The sequence below is a fragment of the Chroicocephalus ridibundus genome, chromosome 13, assembly GCF_963924245.1.
Source record: "Chroicocephalus ridibundus chromosome 13, bChrRid1.1, whole genome shotgun sequence".
In the NCBI taxonomy this organism is placed as follows: domain Eukaryota; kingdom Metazoa; phylum Chordata; class Aves; order Charadriiformes; family Laridae; genus Chroicocephalus; species Chroicocephalus ridibundus.
The window spans coordinates 11,940,872-11,959,301 of NC_086296.1; the positions used below are offsets into that span (position 1 = coordinate 11,940,872).

General features: G+C 44.3%; 1 protein-coding gene across 7 annotated transcripts in view; it reads left to right on the plus strand.

Annotated features, from left to right (window-relative positions):
- PISD (phosphatidylserine decarboxylase) overlaps positions 1-18,430 on the plus strand; it is a 29,884-nt gene that overhangs the window by 8,542 nt on the left and 2,912 nt on the right. Inside the window, exons 1-7 of one of the 7 annotated variants that reach the window (XM_063351588.1) lie at positions 602-738; positions 9,942-10,358; positions 12,594-12,759; positions 14,759-14,995; positions 15,122-15,260; positions 16,144-16,290; positions 18,060-18,220. In XM_063351588.1, coding sequence (XP_063207658.1) covers positions 10,162-10,358; positions 12,594-12,759; positions 14,759-14,995; positions 15,122-15,260; positions 16,144-16,290; positions 18,060-18,220 — 1,047 coding nt within the window. In that variant the 5' untranslated portion in view covers positions 602-738; positions 9,942-10,161. Of the gene's footprint in view, positions 1-562; positions 739-3,748; positions 5,494-5,712; positions 5,793-9,573; positions 10,359-12,593; positions 12,760-14,758; positions 14,996-15,121; positions 15,261-16,143; positions 16,291-18,059; positions 18,221-18,430 lie in introns of those variants that run through there. The other 6 variants (XM_063351591.1, XM_063351589.1, XM_063351586.1 and 3 more) reach the window with 6 other exon arrangements.

An 18,430-nucleotide genomic window follows, 5' to 3' on the forward strand; every position in this document is an offset into this window, starting at 1 on the left:
GCAAAAATGAGTCTATTATCCTGTTTATCAAACCTACACTAAAGCAGGTCGTCATTTCCTTCCCTCTTCCCGTTAGCTGTACAATTTGGGGATTCCCTAACTATAACGAAAGCTTTAATGACTGAGAAGCATGAAGCTCCACAGTACTACAGATTGTTCCCAACAAATTATTTGGTATAGTAACAACTTAGAAGATCTCATAGTTGGAAAGTATGATAGAAATCCAGAGGCAAAGTCATGAGAAACTCAGCCCCACGGTGCTTTCAGGCAGCTCATTTTATATACTTTTGGGGGAAGAATTTTGATGGGATGTGGGGCAGGAGGAGGGGGATGAAGTTAAGGCCACAAATGCCCAGTTAACGTTCACCAGCTGAGTTTCAGTAACTTGGTAAGCTGCAAAAACTGGAGTACTTAGGAGCATCTATACATACCTTCTGTGCCATAGATTTCTGATCACATTTTCATCACCGAAGCTGACACCGCTCACTGCACATCATGTTTTTTTCTTTACTGTGTAGTTGTTCTCTTTCCTGAAGTCTGGTGGTTTTTTTCCCTGTTACAGACAGGAAGAAGCTTCATACTGCTCCAGTAGGACAAGTCTTCCGCCTGCGCCCCTTCCATGTTCTGGTAGCTACAGGTGGGGGATATGCAGGATACAGAAAATACGAGGATTACAAGTTGGAACAGCTGGAGAAGAGAGGCATAGAGGTGCCTGTGAAGCTTGCAAGTGAGTGGGAGGTAAGAAACTTGGGGAAATTTTGCTTCTGCCATGTTTGATGCAAAGCTCTTTTGCTTTCATTCCAACAGGGGAATGTTTAATTTGTCCTCTGCTGCCAGTGCATTTGACAAATTGTGGAACTAAAGTTTCTGTCGCTTAAGTAACTATAATTTTGGCTGAAGTGGATGTAATGATACATTAGGAACTGCTGGCATCTCCTCCATCTTTTTGTATGGCTGACACTTTATTATTTTAAATACTCATCAGATCAGAGGTAGAAGGGATAGTTAATCAAGTGTTATGTATTTTGAATAAAAAGATGTTTGGTAGGCATTGAATTATTCAGATGGAAGTCACGTAGTCCAACGCTGGGCCAACACTGAATTCAGACCACGTTACTCAGGGCTTTGTCCACTTGGGTCTTAAAAATTTCCAAGGGCAGAGATTCCACAGGGTCTCTGGGCAGCCTGTTCCAATGCTTAATTAGCCTCGTAGTGAAAAATGTTATCCTTATATCCAGTTAGACCCTTCCCTGTTTCAATTTATGGCTGCTGTTTCTCCAGCTCTCTCAGTAAAGAGTCTGGTTCCATCTTCTCAGTAGCCTCCTCTTGGACATTGGAAGGCTGTTGTTAGGTCCCTTCCTACGTCTTCTCCAGGCTAAACAAGCCCAATGCCCTTGACCCATCCTCAGAGGCCATGTGCTGCGAACCCTTGGGCTATGCTGCTGGCCCTTCACTGGGGCTATCAACATCGTTCACAAGTCTATCAACATCGTTCTTGATCCTAAGAAAACAGGACACAGTATTCCAGATGCAGTCTAATATGCACAAAGTAAAAGGGAATGACCTTCCCTTGGCTTCTGCTCCTCTGTGCTGTTGGAAATCATCACCGCCAAGGCACAATGAAGACTCATCTTCAACCTTCTGTCCACCCGCACTCCTGAGAGAGCAGAAGCCACACATTAGCAGTAACTGACCGAGCTGTGGCTCTGCTTAGTGCAATCCACTTTCTCATTTTCCCCGCCTTGCATTGCAAGGTAGCAAATTAACCACGTTGTGTAATTTACAGACTTAAATACAGAAATCAAAATAGGCAAGACTAAAATTGCATATAATAAAATTCAAAAAACATTCAGTGCTGAGGATTTTTTTTTTTTGTCCTAGTAGTTCTAGCTATGGGTACAGCTTGTGCAGTAGTTGTAGTGTTTATCTTCTCACTAGCTGCTCAATCTGTGCTACTCGTGGCACTTCACATACTTCCTCTATGTCTTCATGCCTGGTATACATTACAAGGAAGCTGAGATGGAATTAATACATAGTTAATAAAAATCTACCTGTTTTCTTTGTGAATATGTAGTAAGACCTTTTTGCCTAAATAACACCTAGATCTGTAATGGTTCCTGCTGATCCTGAGGAATTTTTGCCTTTTCTTTCTGGATTCCAACGAGTTTAGAAATTATTGTGGAATTGCAGTATGTATATCAGATTCATAGGTTAAATATCCTTTGCAGCATTGAAGTAAGAAACGTTTCATAACTTCCTACAACTGCTGTATGTCCTTTGAAATATTAAGTATATTGTACAACTCTGTGTTAGACAATTTAAGGTGTATGTGGTATTCTTCCGAGCAGCCAGGTGAGTGTCTGTTTCAGTGCCATTTCTGAAGGCAAGGAGTTAAAAAGTTGTAGGATTGTGTAGGGGATGCTTCAGCATGACCTTTAGCATCCCTGTTTCTTTGCATTCCTGAGCACACTGCCAGTTTGTGAGTGGTTTGGCCACATGCCTGCAGGGGACTAGTCTGGAATCCCTGAATTATTTTCACTAGTGACCCAAATCAGATATGATCTAGACAGTCCAGATGCTAACAGCTTAGGCTATGATGGCTGAGGAATTTGTCTGTAAATCTGTCTTCTGTATATTCTTTTCCTGCTGAAGGTTATTTCAAACAGGTTTTATTTTCTGATTAAAAAAGAACTGGTAAGTGTCCATGGAGTGTTTATTTTAAAAGGCAATGTCAAATCAGTTTTGATACTTGAAAACAAATGTTTTTTGTTATTGTTCTTACTTTTAGGTATGAAATTGGGTAATCCCCTTATTAAATTTGCTTTCTTTCATTATACTGATATGCTGGTTTGTTGTTGTTTGGTGAAGCTACGAGTATTGCTTTTGAGGAAACAGCTCTAAAGGATTTGGTTTTTGCAGTGGGGTATCACACAAATACTTTCAAACTGATAAGCAGGGTCCACATGCAGCAGATACTAGTGGGAGACACTAACAAAGTTTCCTAGTGCATCCTGATATGCTGAAATTCTGTTGAATGCTTGTGTGGGAGGGAAAGGAAGCCTGACAGTTATCAGGAAAAAGAGAAACTGTTCAGGCATGGCAAGAAATATGCCAAACAATGAAGGATTCAAGAAGAATAAGAGCTGCATTGTTCCCTTTTATTGGAAAGCGGAGTGTCTCTTTCGCTGACAGATCATTTTCCATTATTCTGGTTTTTGCATCCCTGGAAGCACACTTAGGAATGTGGGTGTCGGTTTGTTTTCAGAGCAGAGTAAGTCTTTGCATAGGCAAAGAGAGACCAAATGCGATTGAACATGCTTTGGAAGTGTAATATAGACCAAGAAACTGCTGCACGTGCCCTCACCGCCGAGCCTGCTGCTGTGGAGTTCAGAATCCACGGTACTAACCTCGTGTTCATGGGAGAGCATGCGCCATCTTCCAGCTGACAGCTCTGTGTGTAAGGCAGATTCTCCTGTTTCTGAGCAGAAGACAGAGATACGAAGTAGGTCGTCGTCATCATCATGTTGTGCAAGCAGGGGATCTCCCTTTTGCAGAGGTACATATCGGTATCGTCATAGAAGTGTGCGTAGTTTTCGATTGAATTAAAAAGAGTATAGTCCTATGTGGCTTTGCTTTGCTCAAACTTCATAAAAGAATGGGGGGAAAAAAATTAATCTGTTTTAAGTCAAGTGTTCCTTAAGTTTTTCCACAGGGGAAAAACAAAACTATTGTTTCTTTAGCACAGACCTTTTCTTCCTATAACTTTCTTAGAGACATTATGTAGCTAATAGCTTGAGCTGATTAACGCCTTAGCGTCTCTTACTGTGAATACTAGTGAGGATCAGCTTTCATTTAATTAGATGAGGTAAAGCAGAGGGCTTGGAGGGAGACAGGTAGATCTTTATCAGATGGATGGAAGCTTATTGTTTCAAATCCTTGCTGTCACAGAACATTTCCTGGCCAGGATCTGCATGCATGGCATGCCATTCATATGCTAATTTACAGGCATTTTGCCTCTTCTCACCTGGCTGGGCAGTGTTGATACAGGATTGAAGAATTACTCGGGGAAACCTTCACCAAAGAGTGAGGCTGGGTGGGTGAACAGAGGGACCAGATGAACAAGTTTTTCTCTAGAGAGGAACTTCTTGTAGCTGTCCTTTGGTTCCATAGTTTGTTCTGTTTTGTGTAAGCAAAAAGCAGTTTGTTGGCATGACGTGCATCAGGAAAAACACAGTGAACCTTTAAGGGAAGTGAGCTGTAGTGACATCTGATAATACAGATGGCAGATTAATACACAGTTCTGTCCTGTTTGAACCTCAGCTTCTTGTCATGGGCCACAGTTCTTAAAAACAGCTTAATACAGTGAGGAAGTACTGGAGTATAGGTTTAGGATCTTGATTCTCAGTCATCCGCCTATTGATATTAAAAACGGCTTGTATTTATGTAACAGAGGACACTGGATGCTGTTCTGGCAGTACAATACGGAAGGAGCTTTTCTTGGCCCAGAGGGGACAGACATTTAGTATTATGGTAAGAGGTGTGTATCAAGTTCAGGAAAGGGCTAATAATGGAAAAATCTCTGATACTTTTTTAATCTAGTTTTGGAAGAATGAAACATAATCTCCAGCTGGTTGGTCTCTTGTTCTTCATTCCTGCTCACAAGTTCTGATGTTTGGAGTTTTATTTGAGCAAACATGCAATTTCAAAAAAAATTCTTGTAGAGTGGTCCAATGTGCGTGACAAAGATGGTCAGAAAATGTTAAAAGGGGTGAAATTTTAGCAACATCACAATGTGTGAAGGGTGTGACAGTGTAAATGATTTTCTTAGGTGTCCTGGGAAACTGAACTGAGTGAAATCAGTATTTTTTTTAATCAGACCTGTGAGATGCCTTTTTGACTGTGAAAGTCTGTTCTCTCTCGTACAATCTCTTGAGCATCTTCCTGGGATTACGGAGCAATTAAACTGCGTTTTGGGAGCGCTTTGTGACGCTGCAGTGCACTTTCTTGCTTTGGCTGAAAACGCCTGTGTCGATTTGTGTTGCACACCAGCACAGTTGCACACCACCGTGGAACGCCCGGGCAGCCGGGTGATGAGCAGCGCCCACACTATCGCCTTGTTCCCTGCCACAGTCTGGTGTCCCTGGGGTCTTGCCCGGCGGCTCCTCGGGAAGCTTAGCAGTGATGCCGGCATCTCCCTGCTCCCGGTGCCCGACAGCGCCTGGGTGCCCTCCGGGGCAGAGCCCTTCCCTGGACTGCGGGCCCCCGCTGCCGCCGGGTTGCGCTCCCTTCCGCTTTCTCTTCCTTTTCGTTTCTCCTGCCCTGGCTCCTCCTCCGAAGGGGGCCGGGGCCCTGCGGGGAGGCAGCCGCTTCGGAGGGCCAGTGGCTGGGAGGGGAGGCGGGGGAGGGCCCCGCGCCGCTTCCTTAAGGCGAGGGCCGGCCGGCAGCGAGCGGCAGCGCCTGCAGGGCCGGCGGGGTGCCCTGCCCGGCTGGGAGGTAGGTGGGGGCCCGCCGGGGACGGGGTGCGGGTGGAGCCCGCCGTCCCGCTCCCCTGCCCGGCCCGGGGAGGAGCTTGGCCGGCCCGGCCGGAGACCCCCGCTGTCCCGGGCGCGGCGGCGCGGAGCCCCCGCGGGGGTCCGGGGGAGGGAGAGGCGCGGCCGGCGCGTCGGTGGGGTGTGCGATCCGCCGCTTTGTTCACCTGTCTGAAAACCGCTTCAAAAGGGCGGGCGAGCATCGCGTCCGGGCGAGGGGGAGCGAAAAGCCGGGAAGGAGGAGAGGGCGCTGGGCGGCATCAGGTAGGGGCGGCGGGGCTGGCGGGGCTGGCGGGGCAGGCGTGCCGGGTCTGGTGAGCCAGGGGCCATTGGTCGTCGGTCTCTGGTTTGCTGGAAGTTTCAGTAGAGATGTTCCAAAGTCTCGACTCTCTCACGAGTAATCTCCTAGCCGATTTAAACAAAATGAGCCTCTTGGACCAGCGTTATCAAGAGTTCAGAGTCCCGTCGCTGGCTCTCCCGCCGGGAGGGCGGCGGCGGCCGGAGCAGCTCTGGTCCTGCTCGGTTGGGAAGATGCGACGCCCTTTGTGCTTCCAGTAGAGGTCCCTTACAGAACAGAGAGTTTGCTTTACAGGTATCTTAAGCTAAAATACAGGGCTTTTTTGTAAACACGCAATGGAAAATATTGTTACAAAATATTAAAATAATACAGTGTATTTAAGCGCCATCAATTTTCATGTCCCTTTGCAAAAGTAAATACAACTTTTTATCCTTGCTTCACAGAAAAAATCTTTGAGACTATGTAACAGGCTTTTTGCACAGAATTCGGGTAACCACCCAACCTTTTATGGCTAGCTTAAAATACCACTTTTTTTTCCCCCCTCTATTTATAAAATGCAAATATAACAGCAATGTAACGTCAGTGGGAAACGATCAAGCTTTTTAAAATTAAACTAAGCAAAAAATATATAGAAAGGATTCTCCGTATAAAAAGTAAAGAATGTTAGAAATCGGGGGTGGCTAAAGCAGCGCACGGTAGGTTCCATTAGCCGGCACCAGTGAACGCGCGGAGAGCGGTACCACTGGCCGACTCTTCCCCGGCCGAGCTGGCAGTGACCGCGCTCCCCGACAATCCCGTGCCCGTGGCAGACGCTAACCCTGCACCGGGGCTTTCCCGCACCATGGGAGCCGTTCTGTTGTGCTCTCGGAGCTCGGGAGCTCCTGACTGCGGGGGGAGCATCCAGTGTTTCTCTTGCTGGCCTGGCTCCGGAAAAGGTTGGGTGGGAGCAGGGACTACGCGTCTGAAATTAAACAGATGCTGCCGGGAAAGGAATGGGACCTTTAATAACGGTCACTGAGTACCTCTCCCCTGATTGCAAGACATTATTTTTGCTGGCACTTAAACAGAATACAGCATTTGGATGCGTGCGGTGCATTTTTTAAACAGTAGTTCTGTTACCAAATGTAGACAGTGTGACCAGGGGACTTCGAGCATCTGACTAGCGCATTCCAAGCCTAACGATTCATGCTTATGATTTAAAACTGAGACTGTAGGTTTGAAGTTTGGTTGCATATTAGTCTTTCTTGAAAATGCCTTGCTTTATTGTTTTTTAAAATGTGAGGGAAGGGCTTGAGGTAGTAATGAAAAGACAAGTAATTAAATGGGGTCACTGGATTTGATGCTAATTTGAGCTGACAGAGCAGAACAGTATTGCATAGCTGGCAGATTAGCAGTTCTCCATTAGATAATAATTCTCTAAGGATTTATACCTGCTGCTAACTGCTGCTTTTATTTACTGAACATGGATTCCAGACAGGTGGGGCAGCCTGGTACTGATGTCCAACCTCCTACAAACCGACAAGCGTTAAGATTCTTGTCTAAGCTAATAACACAGGCTTTATGGGACTGCCTGCATCCCAAGAAATCCAGCTATTGAGATGCCATTATGTGAGTTCCTCTGTTGAGAACTGGTTGATCACCAGTTCTTGTTCCTTATCCCATGGAAAGTAGATAGATAAACTCATGGTGGATTTTTCATTTCAGCCTCCTTACATTGTAGGAACCGTACACTGTTTCTGGGGCAGCTGCAACAGGGATGGCAACTTGCCATATATGTCAGCATTTAAGCAGGACTCGGGTATTTGCATCTTGGTGAATGTAGTGAGGTCAGCAGAACAGAACTTAAGAGAAACATAGGTTGTCTTACTCATCTGAACTCAGTTTTTTGAAGAAATGGAGGAAAAAAGCTTTTAACACCAATATTTCTCCCTCCTAGAAGAGGAATCTCTCACACCACTTTGTTCTGAACTGAAGGGTAGTGGTCCCCACTGCAGTGGACTATAGAACATTTCAATGTCCATCCATTTTTAGGGAGCAGATGAGCTGTTTAACTTGTTCTCTGCTTTCATAGAATCAGGTTTGTTCAATCTCGAATGTAAAAATTTCTTAAAAGTGCTTTGGGGGATGAGAACTAATTTCTACTGAAAGAGCCTGTGGGTTTATCTCCCTTACCCTTAAGGGAAGAGTCCTGAAGGAACTATAGATAAGACTTCTGTTTGCTCTGTCTTTCTGCAAAGTCAGGCACAGGTGAAGGTCCTCAGAGGAGACGAGGGCGGTGAGCAGGGTGCCAGCCTGGCCAGCTGGAGCTGGGCAGGGCCGGGTGCTGCGAGCCACCCGCAGGAAGGGCAGGCTGTGGGCTGGGAACTCTGCCTGCTCCTGCCTGGCTTCACCGGCCCCAGACCAACTCTCCACAGTTTTGTGAAGACACACGGTCAGTGTGAAAATTATTTTCATCTTGGTCTGATGAAGTGCCTTTTGTTGTCAATGTAGCTGGTTTCTATTTAAAATGTAGTATTTAATGGTGGTAATTTCTTATGTTCCTGGCAAATCAAGAGAACTAGCTCGCCTGTGCTCCTTGCTGCTTTTCTTGGAATTTTGATGGGATTTTGGGTAACTGCTTTCATCATTTTACTATACAGATGGCTTCATTTTCGTTGTGTAGGAGTTTCTTGTGCCAGCCAGAGAAAGACTTGAATGATATTTTAAATAGGAAAACAAAAAAAGTTGGAACAGGGCTCAGGGAGGAAGGAGTATGTTTTGAGTGCTTTCTGTTGATCTTAAAATCTTCAATTAATGGTTGGGTTTTTTTAATATGCAATTGTTAAAATTCAGCTTAAACAACAAAAACCACACAAGTCTTGGAACTTCCTGAGATACAGAATACCATATAGCAGTTTTCTTCCTGAAAAAAGTACTCTAATGCAGGGACTCCAGGGGTGTTTCTAGGTAATATCTGTAATATTTGGAGTTGAAGGCCAATCAAAATACATGATTCTTGCTAGAACATTTTCCTTTCAAGGCCCGAGTGGGATGCCATTAGCTAGTTAATTCTAGCGTCTCCTGCTGGCCCTCCCACTTCTGCTTTATCTCTAATACAATACAACCCTTTCCCTCACATCGGACCACCAGTGCTCTTTTTTATCTACTCTATTAGCATACAGTTTTCATGGTGTTTAGACAGCTTTGGAAACAAGGAAAATTTTTTTTTTTTTTTAAACCCAGACTTTAACTGTTCTGGGTATTTGGTTTAATCTCGAGGTGAGATGTAGCTAGCCCACTTCCACTTTCTGAACCAGGGGTTCAGTTTCAATCCAAATCAGGCAACAGGAGGTGCAGAAAATCTATGTTGGAGATGTGGTCTGCAGGGTCAAAGAGGGAAATTTCTCTCTGTATATTCAGAATGCTCAGATAGAAATACTGCAGCTTTTTGTCTTTAAAAACAAAACAAAACAGCTTCCTTTACTCATGTTTTGTGTATTAGTTCTATTGGACATAAAAACTATGACAGCACTGAGAATCACCGAGTCTATTACTGAGGGTAATTGACATGTTAACACTAAGCTGGCTCTAAAACTGGCTTATTTCATTATCTGGGTATTTGTAGAAGAATGTCCTTTACCTGCTGCTATGTGAGTCTTTTGAGATGGAACGAGACTTCAGGAGATGGATGTTGGTGGCTGGCAAGGGTGGTAAAATAGAAAGACGTTCCTTTCCTTTCTGTTTTCTTCTTTCCAAGCTGGACATTAGGAGCAGGAAAGGATTTTTGGTGGCCAGCAGTCCAGAACTCTTAGCGGCAGCTGCTGCACTGCAGAATTGAAGCTGGGAATTATCTCCTCCTCTTCTCCGCCCCACTACTCCTCCTCCTCGCAGCCTGGGATTCAGACCGGCTCCGGGGTTAGCTGTGCGAGGCCGGCTGGCTGCTCCTCTGGCTGTAGTGCACCGCTGCCTGGCAGCCTGAGACCGCGGGGTGTTTTTTGGAGAGTTGAGTTTCAATGGCCACCCTGACTAGCAAGAAGCAAGGACTGCTTATACGGACAGCTTGTTTTTATCTTGTGCAGAGTCGGCTTTGTAGTGGGATGTTGAAATATGACACAATGCCTGTTTGTTTGCAATAGCTGCAACCCTCGTAGCAGAGAGACAAGTGGGAAACAGAGGGGGAATCCAGAGACAAACCAGCGAGGGAATTAGGAACTGTGACGCCGTGTCCTCTCTCCTGTGCCGGAGCAAGCAAAGGAAAGAGAGGCAGAGGAAAAAAGACTGAGCCTTGCAACTAACCGTCACCCTGACGATGTGTCAGTCAAACACCCTGCAGGGACCAGATCTGCACACAGGGAAATGGTGAGATGCTATAAAGCTTTATCTAACCCTCCACCCTCTTGCTACAACCTCCACAAAGTTAAAATTCATGTCCGGAGGCTGCGTTCAGGGAACGGCGGCAGCAGCAGCTGTGCCGGGGACCAGCACCCACAACTGGAGAGTCCAGGCCCGGCTGGCTCTGCTGGTGGTACACCAAATAGGAGAACTCGTTTCAGGTACTGTTCGGCATTTTCTGCTTTGCAGGAATGGTGACTGAAGGGAGAAACGAGGGAGGGAGGACGGGAGGGTTTCTGTGCAGAAGGAGCGACAGCCATCTGCAAAGCTTTTGTTTGGCCTAATTACTATAAAGCTCCTTATGCATTGAATCGGCAGAGAAGGGCATGCTGTTATATGACAAGGGGAATGAGGAGGCTTTCATTCCTTTTCTCTCTATTCTCCATCACTAGGAGAATGGAAAAATTAGCGAGGGCCTGCTCTGAAACCAGGCCAAGGCAGTGAGAAGCCCGAGGGCTCCGGAGCGAGCTGCCAGGATGCAGCTCTGCGGGGATTGGTCCATGGGCGACTGCAGTGAAGGGGGGGAGAGCAGTGGGAGGGGGAGCGGGACCTCCACGCTCGATGCTGGCACTCGGGCTCCCAGCACCGCTGACCCTCCAGCAGGCTGGTGGGTGGTAAGGATGGGAGGAAGAATGTGAAGTGTCCCTTCCTATTCCCACGTCGAGTCAGTCCCAGCTCCTGCTGAGAAGAAAGCCGGCTTTACCTCTGCTGAGACAGCACTTCATCTCCTCAGGGGCTTTTTCGTTTTGTTTTTTTTTCCCCTTGCATTGTGATGCACAGATCATTTTCTGGTTTTTATTTATTATCTCCTGGGGGAAAGAAGTTATGTTCCCTGTAGAAAGACTCTGAGCCAAAAGCACCATCTTGCATCCCAGAGTGGTGACAGTTTTGCCTGCCTGCATTATATTTTAATTCTGATCCAAGTTTTAAAAAAAACACGTTGGCAAGAAAATTTCCTTTTAATTTCCCTGATTCTTTCCATCTTGGAAAAATATACACAGTATTTCATAGTTCATCCTTCATATCATAAAATCCAGTGAGAGAGCGCGCTGTTCAGAGCAGCCAGAGCATCCCACTTCCAGTTTGTGTGCGCACACAGCTGTTTCCCAGTTGCAGGCATACTGCCTTCAGCAGGCTGTGGGGAACAATCGCTTAGCCGGGATTTAAGTCAGTGCCCAAAAGATGTGAATATTTTGCCCTCAGGTAGGCAGAATTTAATTTAATAATGTAACATTGGAAATGCCAATGGAAGCCAAAGAATAAATGGGGACCTGAAGGGTCTCCCATCCAGACCTCCCGCGAGGGTCTGAACTGCGGCCCAGGATGTCCTCTGCTAATAAGATGAGCGGCTTTTTTCTCTGAGAGTTACAAGTTCAACTTCTCCCATGGCCATTTGTGCAAAATGAGTTTCCTCTCAGTCAGGACATCCCTGTGACAAAAAAATCATGGATGCAGTTGGTTATGAGGCAAAGGAGTTGGTTACTGGGACATGGAGACTCTCTTGCAGCACAAGCAGTATGGGTTTTGTCCACGTGTTCTCTGTTCTGAACCAGGGTACCCAGTGAAGGTTTAAGACTGGGAAAGATGTCTTTTGTAATCAGTTAATTTATAAATTGTTTTAACTAACTCTGGAGTGCCACTCTGTTGTTTCGCAAGTAAGGGCTTATTTCCCAAAGTTACTGACGACCAACAGGTCTGTAAATTTGGCTCCAACATCTTTTGTGATACAAAATACAACTTAAGGGACAATCTAGTTAAGATGCTTTCAACACGTGAACCCTCTGAGGGACCCCCATTTATTAGGTTTCAAGGATTTTTTTTCATCAGATTATCTGTTCTTTCCTCAAAGCTGTCCCTCCACAGAGTTCTTATTGAAGTCCCAGCATCACAGATTCCTAGCTGTCAGGATCCTGTTTGCTGTCGATTTTGGCTATCCAACAGCTGGAGCAGTCACAAGAAATGTTTTCTGGGCATGTCATCTTCTGATATTTGGAAGAACCTTTGCTCTTTGTTACTTCCACTGTAAACTATCATGTTATGTTATCAGTTGGATGAATGACCTGTGACTTTGTTTTCAAATGTCACCTGCAAGTGATCTTGCCTTTAATGTTTGAGGGTGTCATTCACAATCATTCATAAAATGTGACCTCTGAGAGCGAACACCATTTTCTGGACAGAGGATTTTTTTTTCTTTTTTTTTCTTTTTTTTTTTTTTTTGAGATAACCTGGTCTTCTATTTTGGGAGTGGGAAGAACCGATCAGAATAAAGGAGTAAAGACTTGCAGAATCAATGCTGAAGTAAAGATTAGCAGGAATAACTCATCCCCAGCTCTCAGAAGCTGGCGGTTCTGAAGCGAGATGGCTGACCCTCTTCTGTTGTGTATGTAATCTTCCAGGTTGCAATTTCCCCAGCTGGCCCTGAGGCGAAGGTTGGGCCAGCTAAGCTGTATGTCTAGGCCTGCTCTGAAACTCCGTTCTTGGCCTCTGACTATTCTCTATTACCTTCTGCCTTTCGGTGCTCTTAAACCCTTGACCAGAGTGGGATGGAGGCCTATGAGCAGGGTAAGTGTGAGCAGGTCTCTCGCGCTTTGTGTGTGTTAGCTGTTTGTACGGCAGGGAGCTGGCAGCAGCGGGGTGGAGAGATCCTTTGTGTAGGACAGGCTGATGATCACTGGTATGAAAGCAGAGAGATACAATTCATGTTTCCCTTTAGTTTTTACTGTTCATAGTTGTGTTGACTAATTGCTAAGAGAAATTCTTTTTTTCTTTTTCAGTAGCAGAGAATTTTTGTCCTCTTAACAGTCAGGGGTCTACCCAGGAAAATCAACAGGAACTTTTAAATAATTTCAGTCACTTCAAAGTACAAGGGCAAGGATAAGGCAGAGCAAACCACTTCCCCAGTTCCCTTTCCTGGCCACACGAGATAGGCTCGTGCTTTCTGTCGTTTTTGCACGCAGAGGGTCTGTTCCTCAGGTTCTTTGAGCATTTGTAATCCAGCCTGTCCAAATGACGTGCAAATCTCTGCTCTGGCCCTGTTGAGAGCAGGGTGTAGGAAGCCTGGCACAGGGAGATCTTCTGCACACATGCAATTGCAGAATTCAACAACCACACAAATACGTTGATTAAAAACGGCAACAAAATTGCCCTCCTTAAGACTATTTCATTGAACAGCTGTTCCGTTTGATCCCATCAGCTTGAAAACCAGGCTCTTTTGGAGAAGGGCCTACTGGGAAATAGCACTTTTGATGATTTTTATAGTTGTATCTTGATGTTTTCAGTGTTTATGGGAAATTGAGAAAAATTGATTTTAGAAATTAACACTGTATAAGGCATGTATAATAAAATGGCAAAACGGTTTTTTTCTTTGTACTTCAGCTTATATAACCTAAGGTACTGTTCATTTACAAGTTTTTATCTGAAGTAAGATTCGGTTGGTGTTTTTCTTTCTGAAATATCACTGTGTTTTAATGTGATGCAGGACGGTGATTTGTGAGTGAAATCCTAATTTGCTGTATTTGATGTGATGGACAGCATGTGCTTCTGTTTGTGTTTATGGCTGTATTTTGCAAGACTTAATTATGAAGGATATGAGTAATACTGAGACTAAATGATGACTCTCACTAAGAAAAAAAAAAAAAAACAACAACTTTTAGTTGGGAGTTAAATGTAGCTGAGCTGTACTGTTAAAAACTGTACCAGATTCAGCAGATGACTACTTATTTTGCAAAACCGTTTTCCGACGGTTCAGTTCCCTTGGCCCACACTCCCCCAGTTACATCCTGGTCCTGTGAGCTTTTTGGCTGATACTACCAGAAAAGTTACCTGCTGGAGTTACCAACAGGAAGATGCTCATCTGTCCAGACACATCAACAGCACACACGAATCGCTTACCAACGCTGTTTCATTTGTTTTTCTTGCTACTAAAGCTTATGCTTTGGTGTAAGTCCAAAGGTATATTTCTACAGGAATAAAGGCATTTTATATTCTTGCAATTAGCAACTCCTGGTGTTGTGAGAGAAAGAGTAAGGCTGGTGTAATTTATACCAGTGTAGCTGTATCCCTGTGGGTATGTTTCTTCGATTGTATTAGTATCATTGCAGCAGTACGATACTGGGATGTGGAAAAACCTCCTCGTTAGTAGATGCATCTGAGGACGTCATCAAACACTGAGAAATCATTTTTCTCACAATTTTCATATGGTTATTCACAAAAATGAATATATTGGTAATATTAAATGCTTCTGACGAGTCTTCTACTAGAATACGTGAAATGTGTCTTTTTCTGTAAGCCTCGCGTTTGGAAGTTAAAAGTAACTTGAATGTTATGTTATAGAATGTTATATATTTCATCCTGTCCCTCCCTCATCTGCCCTCATCAAAATGGAGGGAGTGAGAATTAAGAGCAGTGTTGATTTTTTGCTGACTCTGTGCGTGATGTAACCCACTGAATTGAAGGGAGTGGTCAGCAGAACAGTTTCATTCTTTCTGTCTTATGGAGAGTAGTAAGAGAAAGGCATCAGTGGGAAGGATGGAATGACATGGTGCAGTTCTTCTTTCTTTAGGTTGCTCTGTACAAATCGGTACCAACTCGACTGCTCTCACGAGCCTGGGGTCGCCTGAACCAGGTGGAGCTGCCTACATGGCTCCGGAAGCCTGTTTACAGCCTGTACATCTGGACGTTTGGAGTGAACATGAAGGAGGCAGCTGTGGAAGACCTGCATCACTATAGAAACCTCAGCGAGTTCTTCCGCAGGAAGCTGAAGCCACAAGCACGACCAGTCTGCTGTTTGCACAGTGTGGTGAGTAAAAGGAAACGAAGGCTTTGCACTACCAGCTTCCCCCACCCCCAAAGGAACATGTCTGCTTTATGAGGAATGAATGAATTCCTAATATGTTTCTTTTTTTTTTTTTCTTCTTTGCTGTAGATTAGTCCCTCTGATGGAAAGATCCTTAATTTTGGACAGGTAAAAAACTGTGAGGTGGAGCAAGTAAAAGGGGTTACTTATTCTCTGGAATCTTTCTTGGGACCTCGCATCTGCACAGAGGAACTGCATTTTAGCCAGGGTGAGTTCTGCATCAGTTCTGCTTTTATTCTGCTCTGCCCTTTCAGTGTTCTCGGAGAACAAAAGAAAAGAGATTACTACTTTTTTTTCTCTTTCCCACATTGTCAGGAACAAAAGCGGGCCTGATCTTTTGTTTTGTTTTATTTGGGGATAGACATGTCACTGTTCTGGTTCTCTTTCTCACCAGCAGCTTTATACTGTCTTGCCTGGCTCATTCTGGTTATCTGAATTTAATTGCTTGGTTCCTACAATTGACTCCAGGATCTGCCACTATAATGGGGCTGTAGCACTCCTGCTGCCAGACTGAAATGTGCATGAGCACCTGGCTCGCAAAAATTGTATAAGCTGCTCTGTAACAAGGTTTATGCTCCAGCAGTATTCTTCTAACGGCCTGGGCTATTACTGCTCTGCTGCACCTCGAGCGCTTTGATGAAAGCAACACATTTTGCTAAAGCAGTGAGGGGACTGGAGGGGCGGAGTTCTACAAACAGGATTATTTTCAACATGAGCACAAATGAAACTAATGCATTTTATAAAACTAGGGACTCTTCACAAATTCTGTTCTTAAAAGGGTCACTTTGAGAAAAATTGTGTTCTTGAAAGGGTAGCTTTAAGAAAAATACAGTTTCACTGTATTTTAGTTTCTGCTGTTCTCTTTAAGGAAGGGCAAAGTCCAAAATGATTAAAACAACACAGGATCTAATTTTGTTGTAAAGGGAAAAGAAACACTTTGAAGTGTTGGATTCCTAGACAACGTGTCTTTTTGTAGTCCCAACGATGCATGCGGACTGCATTTAGTCCTCTGCTGTTACCACTGGTTCTATTGTAGACTGTTTGACCTGAAGAATATCTTTAACCCCTTTCTTTCCATGTTTTCTTTGCAGCCCCACCTGGTAACTCTTTTCAGCAACAACTGGTCACAAAAGAGGGGAATGAGCTCTATCACTGTGTGATCTACCTTGCACCAGGGGATTATCACTGCTTCCACTCCCCCACTGACTGGAGAGTGTCACACCGACGTCACTTCCCAGGTAGGTTCCTGTTCCCGGAAAGCGAATGCAGAGCAGCTATGGAGGGAAGCACTGGTACAGGCCATTGCTGAATGAGACATGCCAGGGGAGCAGCTGTACAGTTGCGTGGTAGATAGTGGTAGAACAGCGATGTGTCACAAATGGTAATTGATTTTATGGTAGTATAGTTTAGCAGAACAAATCATATATAAATGGTGAAAACAGTAATATTGCATTCAGGCTGGTTCAGTTCTTTAAAATCACTGTTGATGCATGCTCACCTTACTTGTTCCTAAACACAATTTGTTCAGTTTGCACCTGAAATACAGATAGTCCTCCAGATCAGAGCAAACAGTAGCCTAAAATATGATCTCTTCCTCTGCTTGGCAAAGATGCAACTAAACGGTTACACTACTACTGGAGCTGGGATCAGATGTTGTCGTCCTGCTCTTTGCAGATGACTGACCATACTCTAGTTCACCAGATAACAAAAATAAATGTTTTACTCCTTGGTATCTGGCAAAACCTAAGTACTTGGATTTGGTTTCAAATACTGTGAGAGACGATGACCTGAGAAATCTGTCAAGTTCCAGATTGAAGCTAGGCCTTGATTGAAACAAAGGAGTATCAGTGAAAGGCTACTATCGGATTCAATGCAGCAAAGCAGATGCATTTTATACCTAAAAATATGCATAGTGAATATACTTCACTAAATAAGTTCAAGGACTACAGAGGGATTTACATTCTGTAATAAACTCTGATTCACATTATTAGTATTTCCTGGTCAGCTCTAGCTAGATCGCTACTTGATTTTCAGCCACAGTCTCAGTAACCGCTTTTATGCATTTCCCAAAGAGGACTGGAAGCGGCTGCTCTCATGCACTGGATAGTTAACTACTGAAATCTGTTCCTAAGCTGTAAAAAGCTTCTTTAACTTCCTTTTAGTAGCCTGTACCCTGTTGTTAGATGGATCTTATGTGCTTATTGGAAGGCTTCTTTCAATTCTATCTATCAGGGCTGAGCATAGGGACTCGCTCTGCCTTTATCCTTACCCTGGTCTCTCTTAAGGACCTATCAGATAACAGTTAACAGTAGTTGTCATTTGTGAATTTGTAGGTGACACTGTGTGCAGTTGGTTGGTTACATTTTTGGTAGAGGAATAGCATCAGATAGTGTGGCAATGAGTGCCTGCCACCTCAGTTTGGTGACAGAGGAGTAGGTATGACTGATGCTAGAACAAGCTTCAACAGCAGGTATTTTGAAAGGGACTCCCACCTCAGGTTTTGTTCCCTACTCTAATGTCAGGCTTTTGCTGTCTGGAAATCAGTCAAGGTGAAGCTGTATAGACGGGAATAAGTGAAAGCTGAGGGAGGTGGGGATACTGGTCAGCCTGAAAAGAACCATTGCCGGGTATGAAAATGTAAACCCATTGCTCTTTAACAGAGAGAACTGTAGATGGTGTCCAGATTGCATTCAAGCCTTAAATGAAGGATGAGCCGGGGTCTTTAGTTCCTCTGTGATTCTGCTAGGAAAAATGCAAATAGAAGCCCTGCCCAAGAGCGTTGATCTTTCTGGACAGAAGACTGAAGATCACATCTTTCTATCATTCCTTTGTTTTTACTACAGCCTTGTCTTTCATTTGCTCCACCTAGCATTTGCCTCCTCCTACAAAGAAGTGACAGAATTGTTTACTGTATCAGCTACAGTTATACCGAAAATACCACTTGGATAGCATTACAACACTGCTATAAGCCAGATGACTTAACCTGAATGTTTTCTCACTATTGCAGGCTCTCTGATGTCTGTGAATCCTGGAGTTGCTCGCTGGATCAAGGAACTGTTCTGCCACAACGAACGGGTTGTCCTTACGGGTGACTGGAAACATGGCTTTTTCTCTTTAACAGCTGTAGGAGCAACAAACGTGGGCTCCATCCGCATCTACTTTGACCGGGTGAGTAAGACATCAGTAGGCAGCTTTCTGGTTTTGATGGCTAAGGTTGGTACAGTATAAAAGAAAGTTACAAAGAAAATTTTTTAAAGTCTTATTACCCTGAAATTAATGTGCTTCATAACACTGACGTTCCAAGACGGATTTAAAGGGAGTCATCTCCAGTATAGACGGCTTTTTTTTTTTTAATATTCCTATTGCACTTTTGAATTT